We start from the raw sequence: 18,626 nt of genomic DNA on the forward strand, positions 1-18,626 counted from the left end.
TCGAGACCATCTGAGGACCCGGTGACCCCATCTGTGGGCCCTTTGAGGTCTTTTGAGGGCCATTGAAATTTCACCACAATACCCCTGGCTGCGCTACTGGGCATTTATGGACTCGTATGGGCCTGCTGGGGAACGAGATGGGCCCTCCCGGTCTTTTTAATCATCATTTCAGTTCATTTTACATGGTCTTCGGCGGTCTAAAGATTAGGGACCCCAACTCGAATGGGGGGAGGCCCGTGTGCCCTCTCCTGTGTGCGGCCTTGCCGACACTACACCGCTTCCCCTCCCTCCGCCATAAACGCACCGCTGCACTGCTAGGCGCCGACAAATACGGACCGGCGCCGCAACCGGCTCCCCCGCGGCCTGCCTCGCGTTGACATAGCCCTTCCCGAACACCAGTGTAACCCCCACGCGGCCTAGGTATCGCCGCGCCCACCTGTCCGCGGCGCGGCCTCTGATGGCGTATCGGATCATTGATGGTGCGATACATGTTTTGGTCAGATTTTCGCAATTAACGCGAAAAATTGCTTAAAACACTTTTTAAATTTCAAAATTAAAAAAAATAATAAGTACAAAAAGGACGTGAAAGTGACCGTTTTCAACGTGTAAATTTAAAACGCTCTAGCGCAGCCATTTTTGAAGAAATCGACTTCAAATTTTGCACACGTGTTCATCAACCATATTTGTTTAACATATATTTCGGTTTTGTGAAAATTTTGAAAATTTCTTATATTTTTCTCTTGAGAAAGAGGTAAAGCTTCGCTACGATCGGCCTTCCGATCGACCGAGAAGATTCGTAAAGTTAGTTCGTATCTTCACCATTTGCGATACAACTTGCGTATCTACTTAGCCTACGATGTGATGGATCCCTCCAATATCTGTTCCGATTCAACTTACGTTTGATCGCAACTGCGAGGTGCCTTGCGATTACATGGATCCCCCCAGCCTAAAACTATGGACTTGCTATCGAGTTCAATGTAAAAGCATGACACATACCTAATGCCTATTGGCGCAGTCAACTTTCCAGTCTTGTAAACTTTCATAAGTAGGTATTGATTTCGTAAAGCATGCGACTCGTGTAAAAACATTCGTTCTGTGTGAAAAACATGCACTTGGAAATCGTTGCCGGAGCGTTTCGCTGTTCACCATAAGCGGCGCCGGGCGAGCGAGACCGGCCCGCGGCCGCCATAACCGGTCCGGGGAGGCATTCGGCAGGTCCAGCCCGGAGCGCGATGACGGCCGTGATAAGCCATCGGAGACTGGTCTGCTTCTCTTCCTTTGTCGACGGACGGTCGGCGGCCGTGATTGCATCATAAGGCCAAAACGGAGCGAGTCGTGACCGATCGTCCGGGGTCCGTCGGTCCGTCTGCCGGGCCGGCGAGTGTGCCTACGTCAGTCAGCGGCGGAGGCATGGGATACTGAGCGGGACTGGAGGCAGGCGGGCCCGGAAACGGAAATATTAGATTAGTGGGGCGTTATATGACTCCAATGCGCTTATGAATCGTCACAGCATCATGAATAGCGGATTCTTAGACAGCCTCGGGATACGCTGAAAACGACATAAACGTTCTTTGATTATGCGATTCGAATAACAAGTCAGATGAAACGGTGCCCCGAAGCAAATTCCGTCTTCAGATGTTAAATGTTAAATGGAAATAAGAAATGATCATCCTGAAACATAACTGCCCAGTGCCCAATCTGGAAAAGGTGGCACGGTCTTGCTGGCGAAATGGTTAGGAGCAGCTGGTGACATTCGGAATTCGGATCGACATGTTTATTTATTTGAGGCATCGAGTTTTACAAATCAAAGTTGATTTTAGAGCAGCAGCGACAGCCGACATATGTGGGGTCAACGTAGCTCTGATTGTCGCTTGGGCAATATTGCATTACACATTTGAAGTCAAATTTTAATATTCGATTGAAATTTTAGATCGTAAACGTCATTTTAACCCGCGCACCGACGGGGGTCTGCGCCAACTTAGTACCGACGGGGGGGGGGGGCGGATGACCACCCCCCCCTGAGATCTCGAGAACGAAGCAAGATAGCGACAAGCGGTAAACGGCATCGGATACGCACGGTCAAGATCTACAATTTTTACTAAGGTCATTTTCAGGTCAGGTCAAAGATGACGTCACAGGGGTCGAAAAAGTCAAAATGGCGGCGCTAAATATGGAGAGAGTTTTTCTCGAATAACTTTCGAATTAGTCGAGATAGGAACAAACTAAGGTCATCATCGTGATCCTCTCGTCAATCCGCATCGAATGATATATATGTTGACCTCGAAAGGTCAAGGTCAAAGGTTGACCTCAGGTCACGTGACCTCGAGGTCATCATGTATATCATTCGATGCGTCTTGACGAGCTGAACACAATGAGACCATCCACGCGTCTGTATCTTGTTCCTGTACGGAGTTATTGGCCAAAAACCTTTGGTGACCTTTGATGACGTCACATGACCTCACAGCTGCCCAACAGCAAAACAGACCTCAAGGTAGTGAAGGTTGATCGTATATGAAGTCATGTATGGTATATGGGGCCATTCCGACCCGTTTTAGTGGTAAAAACAGGGAGTTGATTTTTCCCCCCATTGACTTATAATGGGGAGGTCGCGAAATTGACCTGACCTTAGGTCACCGATATCAAAATTCCGAGATATACAAATTGTAGCTACTAATGACCTAATAACATCCTGCGACTTTCAAAGGCCTCCGACATCTACTGTAGCTCTGGCACGGTGACAAAGTTGCAAAAAAGTGACTTGAGGTTGGGTCATTCAAAGTGACCTGGTGACCTGACCTTGAAAGGTAGGAGGTTCAAACTTGCACACCATGTGTAAAATTGATAGGGGAATAGTCATACCAAATTTCGCGGCGCTACGCGCCGCGGTTTTCCCGCTATTCGCGAAAAACCTCAGGGGGGGGGGGGGCGGATATCCGCCCCCCCCGTCGGTGCGCGGGTTAAAGAATCGGGATAGGTATCCTGCTGCTCGCTGTCCATTTCTACAATCCTACCTCGACATATGTAAGTTGCAAGGACCATGAGAAGGGGACAACCGTTTGAGATCATATTGAATGCATAGCCACACGTGGATGGTATGGCGTTATGAGGTCCCGAACCACCCCTGTAAATCCTGTTTGCTGCAGCCTGTGCTCCGTTCAGTGGCCTCTCCAAGACTCAACTGAAAGGTGGCCAGTCAGATATCGATTGAGGAGGCGGCTTCCGCTGAGATCTCTGATGTAATACATTTCACGAAATAAGCGATAATATGTAAGCGAATCGGAAAAAGTAGGTAGGTATATTAGCGAATAAACTACACTTGACTTCTTACGCCACAACGCATTCATTCAGCGAAAGACGGCCGGGCATGCATTCCAAAATTCTTCCGGGAGACGACAGTCATAAAGAAGGGGACCGAAATGACTCAAAACAATCGTGTATGATCACCGGCTCCATCAATTTGCGATTGCTATGACCATAGGTAGATACCATACATGAATTCTGTTATCTATGCTTTGACACATCCTGAATACTTACTTCAATCCGAATGCCACATCCTGAATCAACGACTTGATGGCCATTGATCGCTGACTAGCAATCATAACGCACATCGATAGCTATCACGAGCCACCAATCTTCTGAAATGCTTCGTGCCATTACCTGCAACTCTCATGCCCGTAACAAAGATGCCAATGTAGCTTTTAGGTGGGCACTCGAACCGCATGTTCGAATGCCCTGCCTGATCCTCCCTCCCCACGGTACCCTTTCAGACTTCGGCCTGCTGATTACTGTAAAATGCGGGAAACAGAGCGCATTGCTTGCATTGTTCTATTTATTTCTACAAGTTCATGAGCACAATGGAGTGTAACAGGCATATGGTACACTATTATGAAACTCATGAATCGCTTGCACACATGCATCATTGCGCACATCATTGCACGTTATAATATCGCTGCATCAGTCAACATTCTCCGATAATAGCAAATATAATAAAGTCTAATAAATGCCTTTAATATACAAATATGTACCCCTTGAAACACTTGCATAGAACATCCAGTACCTTTTTGGATAATTCAGCACCACAGTTGATACAAAAGTTGCTGAAAGATCGCGACACATCACCTTATGTCCTACCCACGATCAATCAACATGCCTGTAGAAATACTTCATTTCGTTTAGCCTCGAAATATCACAACGAAATATCTCGGTAAGCGTGGCTAGCACGATTTGTCCACAGTTGACATTTGATTTCACGCATAAGATCTTTTTAGCAAAGATGACACGTAATTCAAGCAAGGACGCTTCAACTTGACCTTGTAGACTACCCAATTTCGTATCGCATTGCAAACAGGTCCCATTAGTCGCGGCAATCCCCGAGGCATGCACAGCATAGTATATAAAAGTACACCGCATGCATGATTATTGGTTATACCAGGAAGCTCCCACCTGATCTACCCACACTAAACCGACAAAACGAACCAACTGTAAGCCCTAGATAGTCTCGCAGTTACGGCATGATCCCAAATAAGATCTCACATCCGATAGCGGGTCATATTTCACGGCACATCACACCTAGAACTAAGAAAACCGCTGTCATGGCCATTTACAGTTTTGGTCCCAATACCGTACGTCCTCGTTATCAGTCCGCTGACGCTCTCGAGCGAGATAGTAGTTCTAACTGCCCTTGACCCTCGGAATGGGTTCATTCAGTGTACAAAATACAAGTTAAGGACAAATATCCCTCGAGTGGTTATTGAGCTAACCTGCTAGAGACTCATCTAGATGAAGAATCTCCACATAACGTTTTAACAATGGCGTATTGTTATGCTTATGCCATGCTGGAAAGTCAAAAGCTGGCACTGTCATAAAATGCATACATTCCGCTCCTTGACAACTGGAAATAACATCAGATCTTTCGTTTTTACTACGCTGCACGCGTCGCATGGCCGACCCCAAAGCTGGGGTATTTTTTGTAGGGCTTCTGTTTCCTTATCCAACCCCTTACCTCATACCTTTCCCATACATACCCATCTTGAATCCAGTCTGAATGAGCGTAAAATACCTGCCGTCTATGAGCCCACTGAACGCGCACCGGTCTAATGAGTGGCAGGCCGGGAAGCAGTCCCTGCGAGTTGAATGGCAGTCTCAGAGGCAGCAAACAGCCGTCCGCCGTGGCGTCATAACCTATCCGCGTATCCAGTTCAGAGTCCAAGTTCAAAGTGCTGGTCCGTCCGGAGTCCTTGGTCAGTCGGTTGGTGGAGTGGACAGCCCCACCTAGCCGGAGTAGTCATACACCACCTGCGGCTGGAAGTCGGGGTTGGCGGCGCGAGCCAGCGTGTCAGCGTACAGCTCCAGCCGCTGGTTCATGCGCAGACCCCACCTGTCGCGCACCTGGCGACACAGGTTCAGGTCGAGCTCGGCCACCAGCAGACCGTCCGACAGGCGCGACAGACCCGGCGTGCGGCTCGCGTCTGGAGCGGCCACATAGCTCGAGCCGTAAAAGTGGCCAAAGTCGCGGTGCGCCGGCCGGCCGTCGGCCGAGGTGAACTCGTTGGGGAATGTCTCCGTGCCGACCCGGTTGATGGCGAAGGTGAAGTAGGAGTTTGCGATGGCAGCGTTGCGCGCCTCGATGCCCCACATGGGCTCGCTGAGCGTTCCGACGGTGGCGGAGGGATTAAACACCAGCTCGGCGCCGTTCAGACCGTAGGCCATCCAGTTTTGCGGCATGTGACGGCCATAGCAGATGTTGACACCGATCTTACCGAACTCCGTCTGAGGGAAGGCAGAGTGTTCGCTAGTTCTGGGACAGATTGATCGAACATAGCGATTACCAACTGCCGCCGATGGGTACCGAAGGCACGACACTGGCTCACCGCTTGGCGAAAAGCGCCGCCTACAATAAAACCTGGCGAGTCGTGAAGTAACTACGGCCAAGGCCAAATGTACATAGCCAAGATCATCCGGTGAGGTGATCACCATAGCCAAAAGTACATAGTTAGTACGCCGACAGGGGTGCGGTTTGGTGGTGAGCACTGCGAAGGTTATGGCCGGACCCGATGTCTCCCGGACGATGAAGATTCTACGTCGTCCGGCCAATGGCGTTCGAGGTCGGCGGGGGCTGGGATGCGGCTATCGAACGGGAATGGCCGAACGACGTAGAATCTTCGTCGCCCGGGAGACAGCGAACACGCCCTATGGCTCCCAAATGTGTGTCCTGCCAGCCGGCATCCCTCACCCACCTGAAACACGGGGTGTCCCAGGTTGCTCTCCATGTAGTAGGTAGACTCGTTGAAGTCGCCCACGCGCGGGATGTGGTTCTTGCGCGACTTGCCGATGACGTGGCCGTGGTTGGAGATGATGACAGCCGTGTTCCACAGAACGTCACCGTGCGCTTCGTCACGTTCCAGGATCGGCGAGATGATCACCATGTTGTGCTTGGCCGCCAGCTGCGGACGGGAGAGGGACGGACGGCGTCAGTTGGGTCAGATGGTTCTGAACGGGGTGCTGAAGCGAAGCAGAGAACGCTACGGATGGCTACCGATAATTATAAATGATCAACAACAGGATTCTACACACTAGCATGCATAAGCCACACATGACCTCTACACATCTATTACAGAGCTAGCTAGGTACCAGGTAAATAAACATTAATGTAACAAGTTACCCATGTCTAAGCAGCTCGCTATACACGCAAGTACCGAAAAAAAAACGCTATGATTGTCGGGCGCACGGGTAGCAACAACGATAGCTTATCAATGCGAAGGCGCTTACAAATTGCAATCTATGACCCCTGAAAATCGACGAGCCAGGTTTTATATAAGCTAAAACAATAGGAGGAATATTGTGCTGGATGCTTAATCTAGACTCTTCGACTCATAGAGTCCTGAACTTTCAAATTTAATACTGCAAGTTATCTGTGCAGTGCATTTTATTTTAATCGTATAAATAGCTCCCCTTATGAACAAAAGCGTGCTCACATCTTGCAAAAAGTGCGTGGTCGGTCCATCTTCGGCACTCTCGGCGAACTCGCACCAAGGCTGCTTCTCGCGGGTGCAGAACGCGAACGGCATGGCTGCGGGACGGGACGAGGCTAGGTTACATCGCAAACAGTGTCACGTGGACGCTTCCGGACTGAGCAGGGCAGCTTTAACGGCACCCAGACATGTTTGACAGCGTGGTGACACAATGCGTGATCGACGCAACAACGATGGATACATACTTACAAAATCAAACTCGGTCAGACTACTTTAATCCTTTTCAGAAAAAAAACTCCCTCAGTCACGACCACAAAATCCCAAGACCTTCATTCCCACTCAGGCTCCTCTGAACGCCCCTTGATTTGATAGAAATTTCTTTCCCTGCCACTGGCCACCCGCACTCCGCAGTCCACTCACTCCAGGCCTCCTGTAGACAGATGACGTTGACTCGACAGCGGGCGGCCGTGGCTATCATCTCGGCCACTCGGTTCCAGATGGCCTGCCGCTGGTCGGCCACTGGCGCCGTGGTCGGCAGCACGATCTGGTTCTGGATCACGGCGGCTCGCACCACGCTGTGGACGGGGTGCAGAGGGGACGGGTGAGACGCACTTCCCTAGGACGTATGAAAGACTAGGGCGAGGGAGACGTATGTACGAAAGTTCAGCGGCAGCTAATCGAGACATCGATCCCTAAGCCAAGGAGTGAACACCAATGGTGGATGCTGGAACAGCTGACTGTAAAAGGAATGTGTTGTACATAACATGTACATGCAGAGCTGTATTGTATGTCACGATAAACGCGATCGATTTCGCCTGAGCATCTTGCGCCTGCCTCCACCTCCGTTAGTTGCCATTTATCACAGAGGCTTGACATGCAGCGGTCGTTCATACATCCGTGACATGAGCGTGAACCTACCGGGGCGGCCGGGTCGACTCCGTCAGGGCGGTGAACCGGTAGCCGGCCAGCTCGAACGAGCCCTTCTCCGCCTCCGCCCTGGCTTCAGTTGGCAGATCCAGCTTCCTGTCAGGAGAAATGGCGCCATTTGTGCAGATGAAAATGTGGTGCATATCACTGTTATTATATCAATCATCAATGAGCAACTGTGAACACACCATTGTCAGCCTACATTACTGTTGAACCATCTAATTGTTGCACACATTCCAATTTTAACAGCCATATATGACAAACAAATTTGAATGAAATTGTGAAAAAAATTATAACATATCCTAGTCAACTATCATGGATTGGAAAATGACAAATGTGAATGATACTAACTAGTATGTATTTACTCACTCAAGGTCTTTTCCATACAAGATCCTTTTCACTTCTGAGAGCTCATTTCCCTCCAATCTGTTGTTCAAAACATCTTCAACACTCTTGATGACATCACCCATGTTGAAAAATGTATGATCTGAAAAATGTGAGCATTATGCATACATTTCTGCAAAAACAAAACAAAACATCGAACAAAATAATGGTGGATATATTCAGTGTATCAGGACATGCCAACAAAAACCTAGATTTTTCCAAGTCTGGAAACTGAAAAAAGAGCACACAACAAACAGCTTTCCAGAATCAAGATGAAAGTTGGAATGGTTAGCCAAAACTCAACTGATAGGTAATGCTACATTTACCATGCAGATCAAAATTTGAAAAAGAGTAAGAACACTAATTATGCCATGGACTGGGTCTGGCCTACAACAGATTTGTGATTGTTTCTCCATTTAATATGCCCTCAGTAGGTAGGTACCTATCTTGATCTACTTTTAATGCTGTGCATATCAACTTAAGTCTTAACCAACCATGCAAAATACAATCTGCACTTATTAAACAATAAAGCGGAAAAGACGCCAGTGGGTCCATAGGTTTATTATTCAATTATTTATCATAGAAAAAATAAAGGCAAGCAATCATCATTTGTGGCAACCAAACAAAATAAATTATAAAATGCTTTGATTTGATTTGTATTGCAAATTTCAGAGCAACAACCTTTGAAGGATCTTTAAACATGATAGGAAAAAATATAATATTTAACCTTCACGCGTTGACTGTTTCCATCAAAATTGAAATGTCCGTGGAACATAATAAAACCGCACTGACACGTTCTCATATGGTTTATTTTTTTGCTGCTTATGAGTTGCTTACGAGGCTCCACAATTCACGAGGTTTATTTCTTTTATAATGCGATCTGCACCTTGATCTACACGGTATATCAATATAGGGTTTATATAGCCTTGATATATAGGGCCTTTTTTTAGTGGCCTTATATAGGGCCTGTTCCAGCGCCTCCAGAAGAAATTCTTGACTGGAGGCTCTACCAGAGGTTTTACTGGAGGCGCTGGAACGCAATCTGGAGATTTCTGGAGATTGGCGTCATAGATACCAAAAGAATGACGATTGTTCTCTCTTGAAACGCAAAATTTGTTTTCAATTTTAGTTAAAAAGATAAATAAAATTATAGCAATGTAATTTTCTTTACATTCAAGTTGTAAAATAATCAGTCAAATGTCCTTTGTTTACATTCGTGATTGTCACATGTGCACCATAATTGTAGACCAGAGCCTCCAGAGAAATTTGGACCTCTCAACTCTCTGGAGGCTACTGGAGGTTTCTGGAGCTTTGGCGAGAGCTTTCTGGAGCTTTCTGGAGGCGCTGGAACGCTCTCTGGAGGATTCTAGAGCTTTCTGGAGCTTTCTGGAGGTTTCTGGAGGCGCTGGAACAGGCCCATATCCTCGGCCTCGCAAGGAGGCTTTCCGGCTCGTGAAGCGAGACCGGTGGCCACTTTTTAAGGCAGAATAGGGAAACCCACGCAAATGTTATTTTCAAATAAGTGGAATTATTAGTGATTTAGGCCAAAACACCTTTATATGTTACAATAGTTCCAATGCGCTACGTGCTTGGCTACGTGCGCTACATTCGTATATAATTTTTTTCTGGTAGTTGATCACGTGGATTTCAAAAATGAGATATTTGCTGGAGTGTTTTAATGTTATTTGTTTCAATTCGAATAAAACTTTGTTTCTAGAATTTAAGAAAACAGCAAAAAACGTTTTGTAGAAATGTCATCAAACTCAATAAAAAAGGATATCTAATATATTTCCAATAGGTCACGTGATTTTAGGTTGTCAACCATCCCTTACCGGAAGTTAATGAAAATGTGTCCGGCGTCCCGGCAGTCTTTTCTGTTGCCGTTCCGCTTGTGGTGCGATTGGTTGTCATTATAGCCGGATTTGTACGTTTTTTAAAGGAAATTATTATCTTCGAAGGCTCAAGACAAGCAAACGACCTAAACGCATCGGTATGTATCAATCAATGTTGATGTTATTTTTGAAAACTTGAACTTAGGGACCCACGGACCCACGGCCTCAGCGGCTTCCAAGGCTCAAGCGAGCGGCCCCGTGTTTCTCGAGCTTGTCTGTCCTCTCCAGACCCCATTTAGTTTTTTGTAGGTTTGGTTCCAATGATTTCAAAAAATTGAGCATTCAAGAGTATTTAAACAACTGATTTTGCGCAATTGGTTAAATTAATGGACTGCCAGTTATTGTTAACACGGAATGCTCAGACTGTGCGGAAAGTGATCTTAATTTGACGTTCTGTGTAGTAAATACCTGGATGCTAATGGGAATTTTGATAACAATCTTAGAAAATAATTAAATAAATACAATTGGCTGGGTGCAGCAATGTGAGAATGCATGACAGGAAAGCTACTTGCCAGTTGCCACTGTTGAAATATGTACCTAATTATCATCATTTTCATATCAGTTGATTAGATCTTGATTTGTTAGTTACTCTATGAAACAAGTTCAAACTAGTCCATGAATCAATTTGAAGGTCATTTTCCCTTTTTCACCCTCTTTAACTGGACAAATTGGCAAAATAAGAACATGGTAGGAAGCACACATCCTCCTAAGCTTAACAAGGGAGATAACACATTGATACTTGTAATACTTCTTATACAAAACATATATAAGCTTCACCTGACCACATGTAACCTAGGGTGCAAAAGAGGGATTTCACCTGTTTGTTAAAGTTCAATCCTTGAAGGCAATATCTATTTACTTATGCTCATCATTATGAGGCTTGTTTTCCACCATAGGTACTTATCATATGCCTGAAAGAATAAAATGTGGCCAGATGTTTATAGGATAAACATAGGATTAACTTACAATACTATTCTATATTCATGATGTCATAGGGTGTTTGTGTGGACTCTCGGACGGGAGCAGCAACATCTGCCGCCGGTGCGGGAAAGGTGACCCGCCCGACTCTGGCCGGACTGCGCGCCGACCCGAGCCGTCCCGAGAGCGAGCGTGTGTCGACCGGCCGTCCGTCCTTGCAGATCTCCGGCCTGGCATGAACGGCATGCAGATGGAAGGCTACGGCGGCAAGAGGCATCGCTCCGACGAGATGGGAAGCCACGGCGACAGCATGCACGGCGGACACGGCCCGCCGCGCAAGCGCAAGGACTTCGAACCGATGCCGCCTAACCACATCCTGCTGTTCACCGTGATGAACCCGGTGTACCCGATCACGGTGGACATTCTGCACACCATCTGCTCGCCGCACGCGCGCGTCATCCGCATCGTCATCTTCCAGAAGAACGGCGTCCAGGCGATGATCGAGTTCGAGTCGGTGGAGGCGGCGTGCGCCGTCCGCGAGGCGCTCAACGGCGCCGACATCTACTCGGGCTGCTGCACGCTCAAAATCGAGTTCGCCAAGCCGGAGCGGCTGAACGTGAGCCGTAACGACCAGCGCAGCTGGGACTACACAGTGCCCGGGCCCGGTCAGGAGATGGACGTGCCGCCCGTCAAGAAGGCGCCGCTGCTGCCCGAGCCGCCGGCGGCGTTCGGTGGTGGCGGCGGCGGCGGAGGGTACGTGCCCGAGCCGCGCGGCCTGCCGCCAGCCGAGCCGATGCGCGGCTCCCGGATGGCCGCGCCGCTCTCGGATCGCGGCGGATACGGCGGCGGCGCCGACCGCGGCTACGGCGGCGTCTCGGACCGCTACATGGGCGGCGGCGGCGGCGGCGGATCCGACTACGGCGGCCGCGGCGGCGGCTCAGACTACGGCGGCCGTGGCGGCGGCTCAGACTACGGCGGCCGTGGCGGCGGCGGCGGGTACGGTGGACCCGTCCAGGACTACGGCGGCCGCATGGGAGACCGGCGCGGGGGCCGAGACGACCGTGTGGCCGGCGGCATGGGAATGGGCGGCGGCGGCGGCGGCGGCGGGCCGCAGCAGGGCGCCGTCCTCATGGTGTACGATATGGACAAGGACCGCATGAACCCCGATCGGCTGTTCAACATCTTCTGTCAGTACGGCAACGTGGTGCGCATCAAGTTCCTCAAGACGAAGGAGGGCTGCGCTATGATCCAGCTGGAGGACGCCATCGCTGTGGAGCGCGCGCTGGCTAACCTGAACAGCGTCGAGTTCTTCGGCTGCCGGATGCAGCTGAGCTACAGCAAGCAGCCGTACCTGAACGAGGTACAGCAGCCGCACACTCTGCCCGACGGCACGTCCAGCTACGGCGACTACTCGCGCAACCGCAACAACCGCTTCCTGGACCCTGCCAAGGCCAGCAAGAACCGCATCCAGGGGCCGTCGCGCATCCTGCACTTCTACAACATGCCGCCGGGCATGTCCAACGACGAGATTAACGAGCTGTTCACCAGCCACGAGCTAGCGCCGCCCGAGAGCATCAAAATGTTCCCGGCGCGCTCGGAGCGTAGCTGCAGCGGCCTGATGGAGTTCTCCTCGGTGGCCGAGGCCGTCGAAGGCCTAGCCGTCATCAACCACCTGCCGGTGCCGCACTCCAACAGCAAGTTCCCCTACACGCTGAAGCTGTGCTTCTCGAGCACGCGCGGCGGCGGCGGCGGACCGCGCGAGGGGCGCGGCGGTCGCGGTGACGACCGGGATGACCGCGGCCGCGGCGGCGACGACGGCGACCAGTACTACTAGACGCCAGGTGTGGTCGCGCTGCGCCCTAGAGCGCCCGCTCGGGGCGCCCCACTCGGGCGGGGTAGATGTAGTCGCTCGGCGGACAAAGTTTTGTCCTGCCGAGCCGCGCCGGCTCCAACTTATCCCAATCGCGGGTCATCATTCATCTCTGGGTCGCGCACGGAAAACTAGGTGCCACAGTATCATTTGGGATGGTCATTTGCGAACCACCGACCGGGGACGTCCGAACGGTTCGTCGAAAGTGCGGATTGGGTAGTTTTACTCGCCGACATTGGACTCATTTTGGGGCGGGTCGGCCACCTGCCGGAGCCCCCGTAGAGGCTCCAGCTGTCTGCGGGAGGCCTCGGCGAAACCTAGGATAGTGTGCGGAGAGGAGCAGTCTCCATAGATGTTCGTCATTTGTGTTGTATGTCTCCCATGTTCGGATGCCCTTCCATTTTTGACTTCATCCATTTGAGTCATCCATTTCGTTGTATAGTGATAAAAATTCACCCCTGATTAGCTTTCCTGTTCTTGCCGCTTATAATCGTTAACTTCCTATTAATTGCTTTTTGTATAGGGTTAAACATAATATCTATTCAAATTTCAACATCCTTCACTCTCCCGTTCAGGACAGAAGCAGCATTCGAAAAATACTGCTCTGGTCACGGACAGCTTGACAATGTACGCGAGAACGAGCGCAAGTAGTTACACGCTGCAGCCTCATACTGTCATCTGACTCGGACAAACCATCCACTGTATCGTACTGCGTGAGACGCGCCATTCTGACCACCCAGCCGCGCATGTGCTCCCACCTGTCACGCGAACCGGTCCGGTCTCACAGACCACACTCGCTGGCGGTCCGCGTTGGCGGTTTTGTTCACACTGACTGGTGCGTCGTCAGGATACAGAATCACTTACGAGCTGACGGTGCACCGAACACCTCCCTGTCATGTCAATTTGTAACACTGTCATGTGGCGCCAGATCATTACACTCTCTGCCGGCTTACACATGTTTTCTGGGTGGGACAGGGGCACGGATTCTGACGCTATGGCTAGTTGTGGGGCAGGATCACGACTGACATGTTTCTAGGTGGGACAGCGACACGGATTCCGGCTCGTTTATTGGGCGGGGCAGTTGCACGTATTTAGACATGCCTAGATTGATCACATATTTGGACGTGGGGGGAGGGGATATCGCGGATGTCGGATAACACCGTTTTTAGTGGGTGGCGTGGCTCTCTGGTTCAGACGTGTTATTACTTATGCAGGTGGGTGGGGCCCGAAGAGGGAGGGGATAAATTCAAACGTTTAATGGGCCGAGGCAGAGACGCGGACGCGTAAAATGAAGTGTTCGTCAGAAGTGCGTGAGGCCCAAGGCCCTAACGTGATGCCGATTCACTGTAATTGGCGGATGAGAAAGTGATGAATTTCAGGCGACAACCACTCAATATTCCATAAATTACATAGTTGAGTTATCGTATTACTTATTGCCTCATTCATTGGTGACGCGCACCTTCTTACTTTTATTTGTCTCATTAAGATGTTATCCATTTCAACCCATCTTATTTGCGCTGCATTTATTCTTTTTGCTGCATTTTGCAGATACACATACGGACCTTTGCATAGATTTCTCACCGCTACAAAACAGTTTCGGCACGCTTCTTTGGGCCCTATCCAAACGGATACTTCCTGGGAAAATAGTGATTCGAATAGGCAGCTTGTAAGCGCGATAGATCCAGTGGAGCGTCTTGAGTCTTGACTGATACGGACGTTGTCTGAGACCCGGCCTGCGGTCGATGATCACGATCGCTTATCTTCGGTAGGTACTGAGATTTGTGTTTTTGTAACTACTTACTACATGATAAGTACGCGATCTGAGTGTAGTGGGTAGGCGTGTCTTATCGTGCGTTCAGCGACAGGCCTTTAGCTCGAAAATGCAAAGGCGGGATCTACGCTAAATTAGCAGCGTTACAGCGATTTAGGTTATTGAGTTTTAGTTCAGGGTTACTACGCCATGCATAGTGAAGACGCAAGGGTATGGCTATGGGGCGACCAGTTCAGGACAGCAGCAGCAGCTCTGTGACCACTCACTGCAGACCACTGAGCTGTCAGTCGGCACCTGAGTCGGTCACTCAATCCCACCAGCTCCCGGCTGGCACTTGGCAGCAGCAGCAGCTGAATAATCACTCCAGTTCGTCAACCAGACCACTCCAGTTCGTCAGCTAGACCAGTCCAGTGCCAGTTCCAGTACCGTTCGCCGCAGCACCAGCCGCACTACAGTACACGGTAACATATTGTACTCGTACCGTAGATACCTTTATTACGCTTCACAATCATACTATTGGACATTCTGATACATTGTCATTGCATTAGCTGATGCTTCTATTGCAACATGTTACGCTGTCATCGCATTATCAACGCATTGTTACAGCATGTCTCATTACTGATAATTCTCACCGCATCTGACATTTACATCGTGTGCATTGAACTGTGCTGCATTATCATCTCACCATGCATAACATTACCATGCTGATTCCCAGTTGCCAGGTCACATGCGCGTCTGCCACCAGACGAGCTTTGACAGATCCAGATCACAGGAGCACTCATCAGCCGGCACCACCAGACGCCCAGGGAACTCAGGGCGCGAGGCACTGGGTCCCGACAGTCACCAGAGTGCGGCACTCCACTGTGGACAGGCTCACAGAACAGCGGGCCAAGCGAGAGACCCGGCTCCAGCCGCCTCGACCGGCTCATAAACAGTGGGCGGCCGCGCAGTGAACAGTGAACACTGATGAAGACCTGCACCCGTGTCAACCACACCCCTATTGCCAGGACACCGGCTGCTCAAACTGCCTCCAGTTCAGTCTGCGCCAGTCCCCAGTCTGCCCCCAGTTCAGTCTGCACCCAGTCACTTCCAGTCTGCATCCGTACCCAGTTACCCAGTCACAAACCGTACTAAATCGTGTTTTCACCCAGTCTAGTCTGCACCTAGTCTCAGCGTGTGGTGCCTTGTCCACTGTAAAGTGTCAAACTCCTATTCAACGCAGTAATTAAACTGTACCTATTCCCCATTTTTGTCTACTTCCTCCAGTGTATGGCCATTTTCATCCTTTACCCGTTCACCTAATGCCAATGCCCAGTACCGATCTATGCCCATTTTTAGTCTTGATTCATGCTCAGTCTATGCCCAGTCGCAGTCTTTGTACAGTCCCCGTCTGTACTCAATCCAATTTGCATCGTGTACCCTGCCCTGGTGTCCATCCAATCAAATATGCACCCAGCTCCTTACCTGCACCCAGTATCAGTCTGCACCTGCCACGAGGGCGCACGGAGCCTCGCCGGTCTTCCACACGGGTCCGCCGCGGCAGCCACACGGTGTGCCAGCACTAGAGTCACTGCGGCGCCACAGCCACGGCCACGAGCACAACCATCCAGGTACGGTGTCGCCGGCCAGTGCCGCCCGCGAACTGACCCTGCAGCGGAGCACGCACCTCCCTGCCACCGCAGCGTCTTAGTACAGTAAGCTAGGGTGCCGCTCCAGCTTCTGACATGCATTGGCAGACCCCAGCGCGACAAGCTATGACTAATGCATCTTTGAGACATCGCATTTCGCAGATAAATTCTTAACTTGTGGGCTATATGCGATTACTGGAACATTTATCCTCAAATGCATGTTTCAGCTTCCCTCGGCGATGGGCTAGAAAGCTCGCCGAAGCTCGATGGGTACAGTGGGGTAGGCACAGGCAATGTTGTAGTCAGTAGTCACGTCTACTCACGTCGGTATAATGCTGATGTCTGGTGATGTCCTGTCTTCAATTATCCATGCCCACATTCACTATCGCAGCCATTTGTCAATCAGTCACAATAAGCAGATGACCAGGGACAGTGGCGCTTCACACTTCCACCTTATCTTCTTGCATTTTGGTGCTCAGTGCTCGCCGTTATCCAGTCACCACACAAAATTACTTCAAAGCACCGATTGTTCTCAGCCTTCTGGCCACCATTTCTTGCTGGCCACGGAAATGATTAATCTTTATCTGTATTCCTGATCATTCCTTTTCCATCTGATCATCGGCAAAAGTTGTTCGCTTTTGCGATTAATGGTCGTGTGGAAGGTCGAGACATGTGTGTGCTGTTGTGCGTTTAGTGACTGAAAGTCACTAGTGTTTCTTCCAACCTCCCCTGACTGAATGCCTTTAATCTGTATGCTCTTTGTTTGAAACCAAAGATAAAGAAAAGTGCTTTTGGGGTTTAAACTTAAGAGGCCTGTGCACAATGCAGCATATTTTGTGGTGGAACGTTTCCAGTTGAAATATCCGGAATATCAGTTCGTCATTAATCGCACACGGCAACACACATGTCCGGCCAAGCCATAGACCGCTCTATCTTTGCGAATCTTTATGGCTTATCAACTTTATTTCACCTGGCGGCTCCCCGTGTGCCACCTCTCGGCCCAGTCCCCTGTGTGACACCTGCCGATGTTCCAGGCGGGCGTCATAGTCCCCAGCGTGGTCTCCAGCAGCGGCAGCGATGGTGCAGCGGCGTCAGGTCGAGGGGTTCGCCGCGTTCGAGCAGGTGTACTCCGAGCTGAACGGCTCCGATAAGGATGTGTTCATACTGTTCAGCGGCTCCGTGGACCCGGCCACCGGGCACAGCTGGTGCCCCGACTGCGTCAGTGGTGAGTGGTGACAATCTGGTGCTCTGTCCATCAGTGTAGTGGTGACAGTGGTATCAGTGGTGATACTGGCCCCGACTGCGTTAGTGGTGACGGACGACGGTGAGTGGTGACGCTGTTGCCCACTGCAATGACGAACAATGATCAGCCCATAACACGTCTATGTCTTACGTCTTTACAGCAAACATATGTGTAGCTCGATGTACGTTTTGCCAGTGAGCCATGGTGTCCGCGCTGTCTTCGTCGTTTTGCAGTGTCAGGGGACAGCAGTTATGCAGCAGCGTCCATGTAGTTAGGAGCGGAAACTCTACAGATATGATGTCTTCCTGTTATGCTCTATCCAACTGTAATGTTAGTGACTACTTCCTATTAGGTTTTGTCCACTGATCGGTGTTTCAAGACCCTGAGTTCTGACACGTCCTTTCTGATTTCCCTTTGCAGCTGAGCCGGTGATTGAGAAGGCACTCGCCTCCGCGCCGGAAGATGCCGTCTTCGTGCATGTGTCCGTCGGACCGCGTGACTTGTGAGTAGCGGGGCCGGGGAAGCAAAGGGCGGACTTTTTGACGTGTGTAGTCGTTTGACGAAGGCATAATGGGTTGTAAATACGGGACAGCTGCTACTGGGCGCAAAATGACCTTAGTAGTCTGCGCGCCCTAAAGCCCCAATCAACAACAACAGCTGTTGATCAGTTAAGTCTTGTATTGGAAATCGAGTTCCCGCGCACTCGAGATCGGCATTTGGGTATTTGGACGAAGAACGAGCGGTGAAGTTTCATGCACTTTATGGTTCACCGAGATCGGAATTACGCCTACTCACTGACAGAATACTACGTTCGCATCAACCCCTCTTAACAAGTCTCTCCCCCCCCCCCCCCCCCCACCTTCGTCCAGCTGGAAGGACCCCAACTGCGTGTTCCGTACCGACGAGCGAACTCGGCTGAAGTCAGTGCCGACGCTGATGAAGCTGGGCACCGCGGAACGGCTGGCAGAGGAGCAGCTGATGAAGGCTGATCTTGTGGAGATGCTGCTCTCTGAGTGAGCGGG

At 50.3% G+C, this 18,626-nt stretch overlaps 3 protein-coding genes across 8 annotated transcripts; 2 read left to right on the top strand and 1 right to left on the bottom strand.

Moving 5' to 3' along the window:
- Positions 1-3,810: 3,810 nt before the first annotated feature.
- On the bottom strand, positions 3,811-9,896 carry LOC122367407 (beta-ureidopropionase-like). 6 transcript variants are annotated; one of them, XM_043340478.1, is made up of 7 exons: positions 9,836-9,896; positions 8,268-8,385; positions 7,890-7,994; positions 7,392-7,546; positions 6,975-7,069; positions 6,237-6,443; positions 3,811-5,769 (listed from the first exon to the last, which is right to left on the bottom strand). In XM_043340478.1, exons 2-7 carry the CDS (start codon positions 8,366-8,368, stop codon positions 5,272-5,274), a joined length of 1,161 nt encoding a protein of 386 aa, XP_043196413.1. In that variant the 5' UTR covers positions 8,369-8,385; positions 9,836-9,896; the 3' UTR covers positions 3,811-5,271. The 6 variants fall into 6 exon arrangements, with proteins under 6 accessions (XP_043196413.1, XP_043196405.1, XP_043196421.1 ...); XM_043340470.1 differs by having other exon boundaries at positions 9,868-9,876; XM_043340486.1 differs by having other exon boundaries at positions 9,849-9,865.
- Positions 9,897-10,066: 170 nt separating this feature from the next.
- On the top strand, positions 10,067-13,914 carry LOC122367435 (heterogeneous nuclear ribonucleoprotein L-like). Its single transcript, XM_043340509.1, has 2 exons — positions 10,067-10,272; positions 11,314-13,914. Exon 2 carries the CDS (start codon positions 11,328-11,330, stop codon positions 12,924-12,926), a length of 1,599 nt encoding a protein of 532 aa, XP_043196444.1. The 5' UTR covers positions 10,067-10,272; positions 11,314-11,327; the 3' UTR covers positions 12,927-13,914.
- A 3,524-nt stretch (positions 13,915-17,438) lies between these two features.
- LOC122367272 (thioredoxin domain-containing protein 17-like) lies at positions 17,439-18,621 on the top strand. Its single transcript, XM_043340227.1, has 3 exons — positions 17,439-17,586; positions 18,025-18,106; positions 18,474-18,621. The coding sequence occupies exons 1-3, from the start codon at positions 17,439-17,441 to the stop codon at positions 18,619-18,621; spliced, it is 378 nt and encodes a 125-aa protein (XP_043196162.1).
- The last annotated feature ends 5 nt before the right edge of the window (positions 18,622-18,626 follow it).

Source organism: Amphibalanus amphitrite, unplaced genomic scaffold (assembly GCF_019059575.1).
Source record: "Amphibalanus amphitrite isolate SeventyFive unplaced genomic scaffold, NRLGWU_Aamphi_draft 000031F_arrow, whole genome shotgun sequence".
NCBI classification, from domain to species: Eukaryota; Metazoa; Arthropoda; class Thecostraca; order Balanomorpha; family Balanidae; genus Amphibalanus; species Amphibalanus amphitrite.

Bases quoted from the DNA above. Each gene is read 5' to 3' on its own strand.
- LOC122367435 (XM_043340509.1), top strand. From the start codon at position 11,328: ATGAACGGCATGCAGATGGAAGGCTACGGCGGCAAGAGGCATCGCTCC.
- LOC122367272 (XM_043340227.1), top strand. From the start codon at position 17,439: ATGGTGCAGCGGCGTCAGGTCGAGGGGTTCGCCGCGTTCGAGCAGGTG. The intron at 17,587-18,024 runs GTGAGTGGTGAC...TTCCCTTTGCAG, and splicing joins GTGCCCCGACTGCGTCAGTG to CTGAGCCGGTGATTGAGAAG. The intron at 18,107-18,473 runs GTGAGTAGCGGG...ACCTTCGTCCAG, and splicing joins TCCGTCGGACCGCGTGACTT to CTGGAAGGACCCCAACTGCG.
- LOC122367407 (XM_043340478.1), bottom strand. From the start codon at position 8,368: ATGGGTGATGTCATCAAGAGTGTTGAAGATGTTTTGAACAACAGATTG. The intron at 7,547-7,889 runs GTAGGTTCACGC...CCCCGTCCACAG, and splicing joins GAGTCGACCCGGCCGCCCCG to CGTGGTGCGAGCCGCCGTGA. The intron at 7,070-7,391 runs GTGAGTGGACTG...CCCGTCCCGCAG, and splicing joins CTGTCTACAGGAGGCCTGGA to CCATGCCGTTCGCGTTCTGC.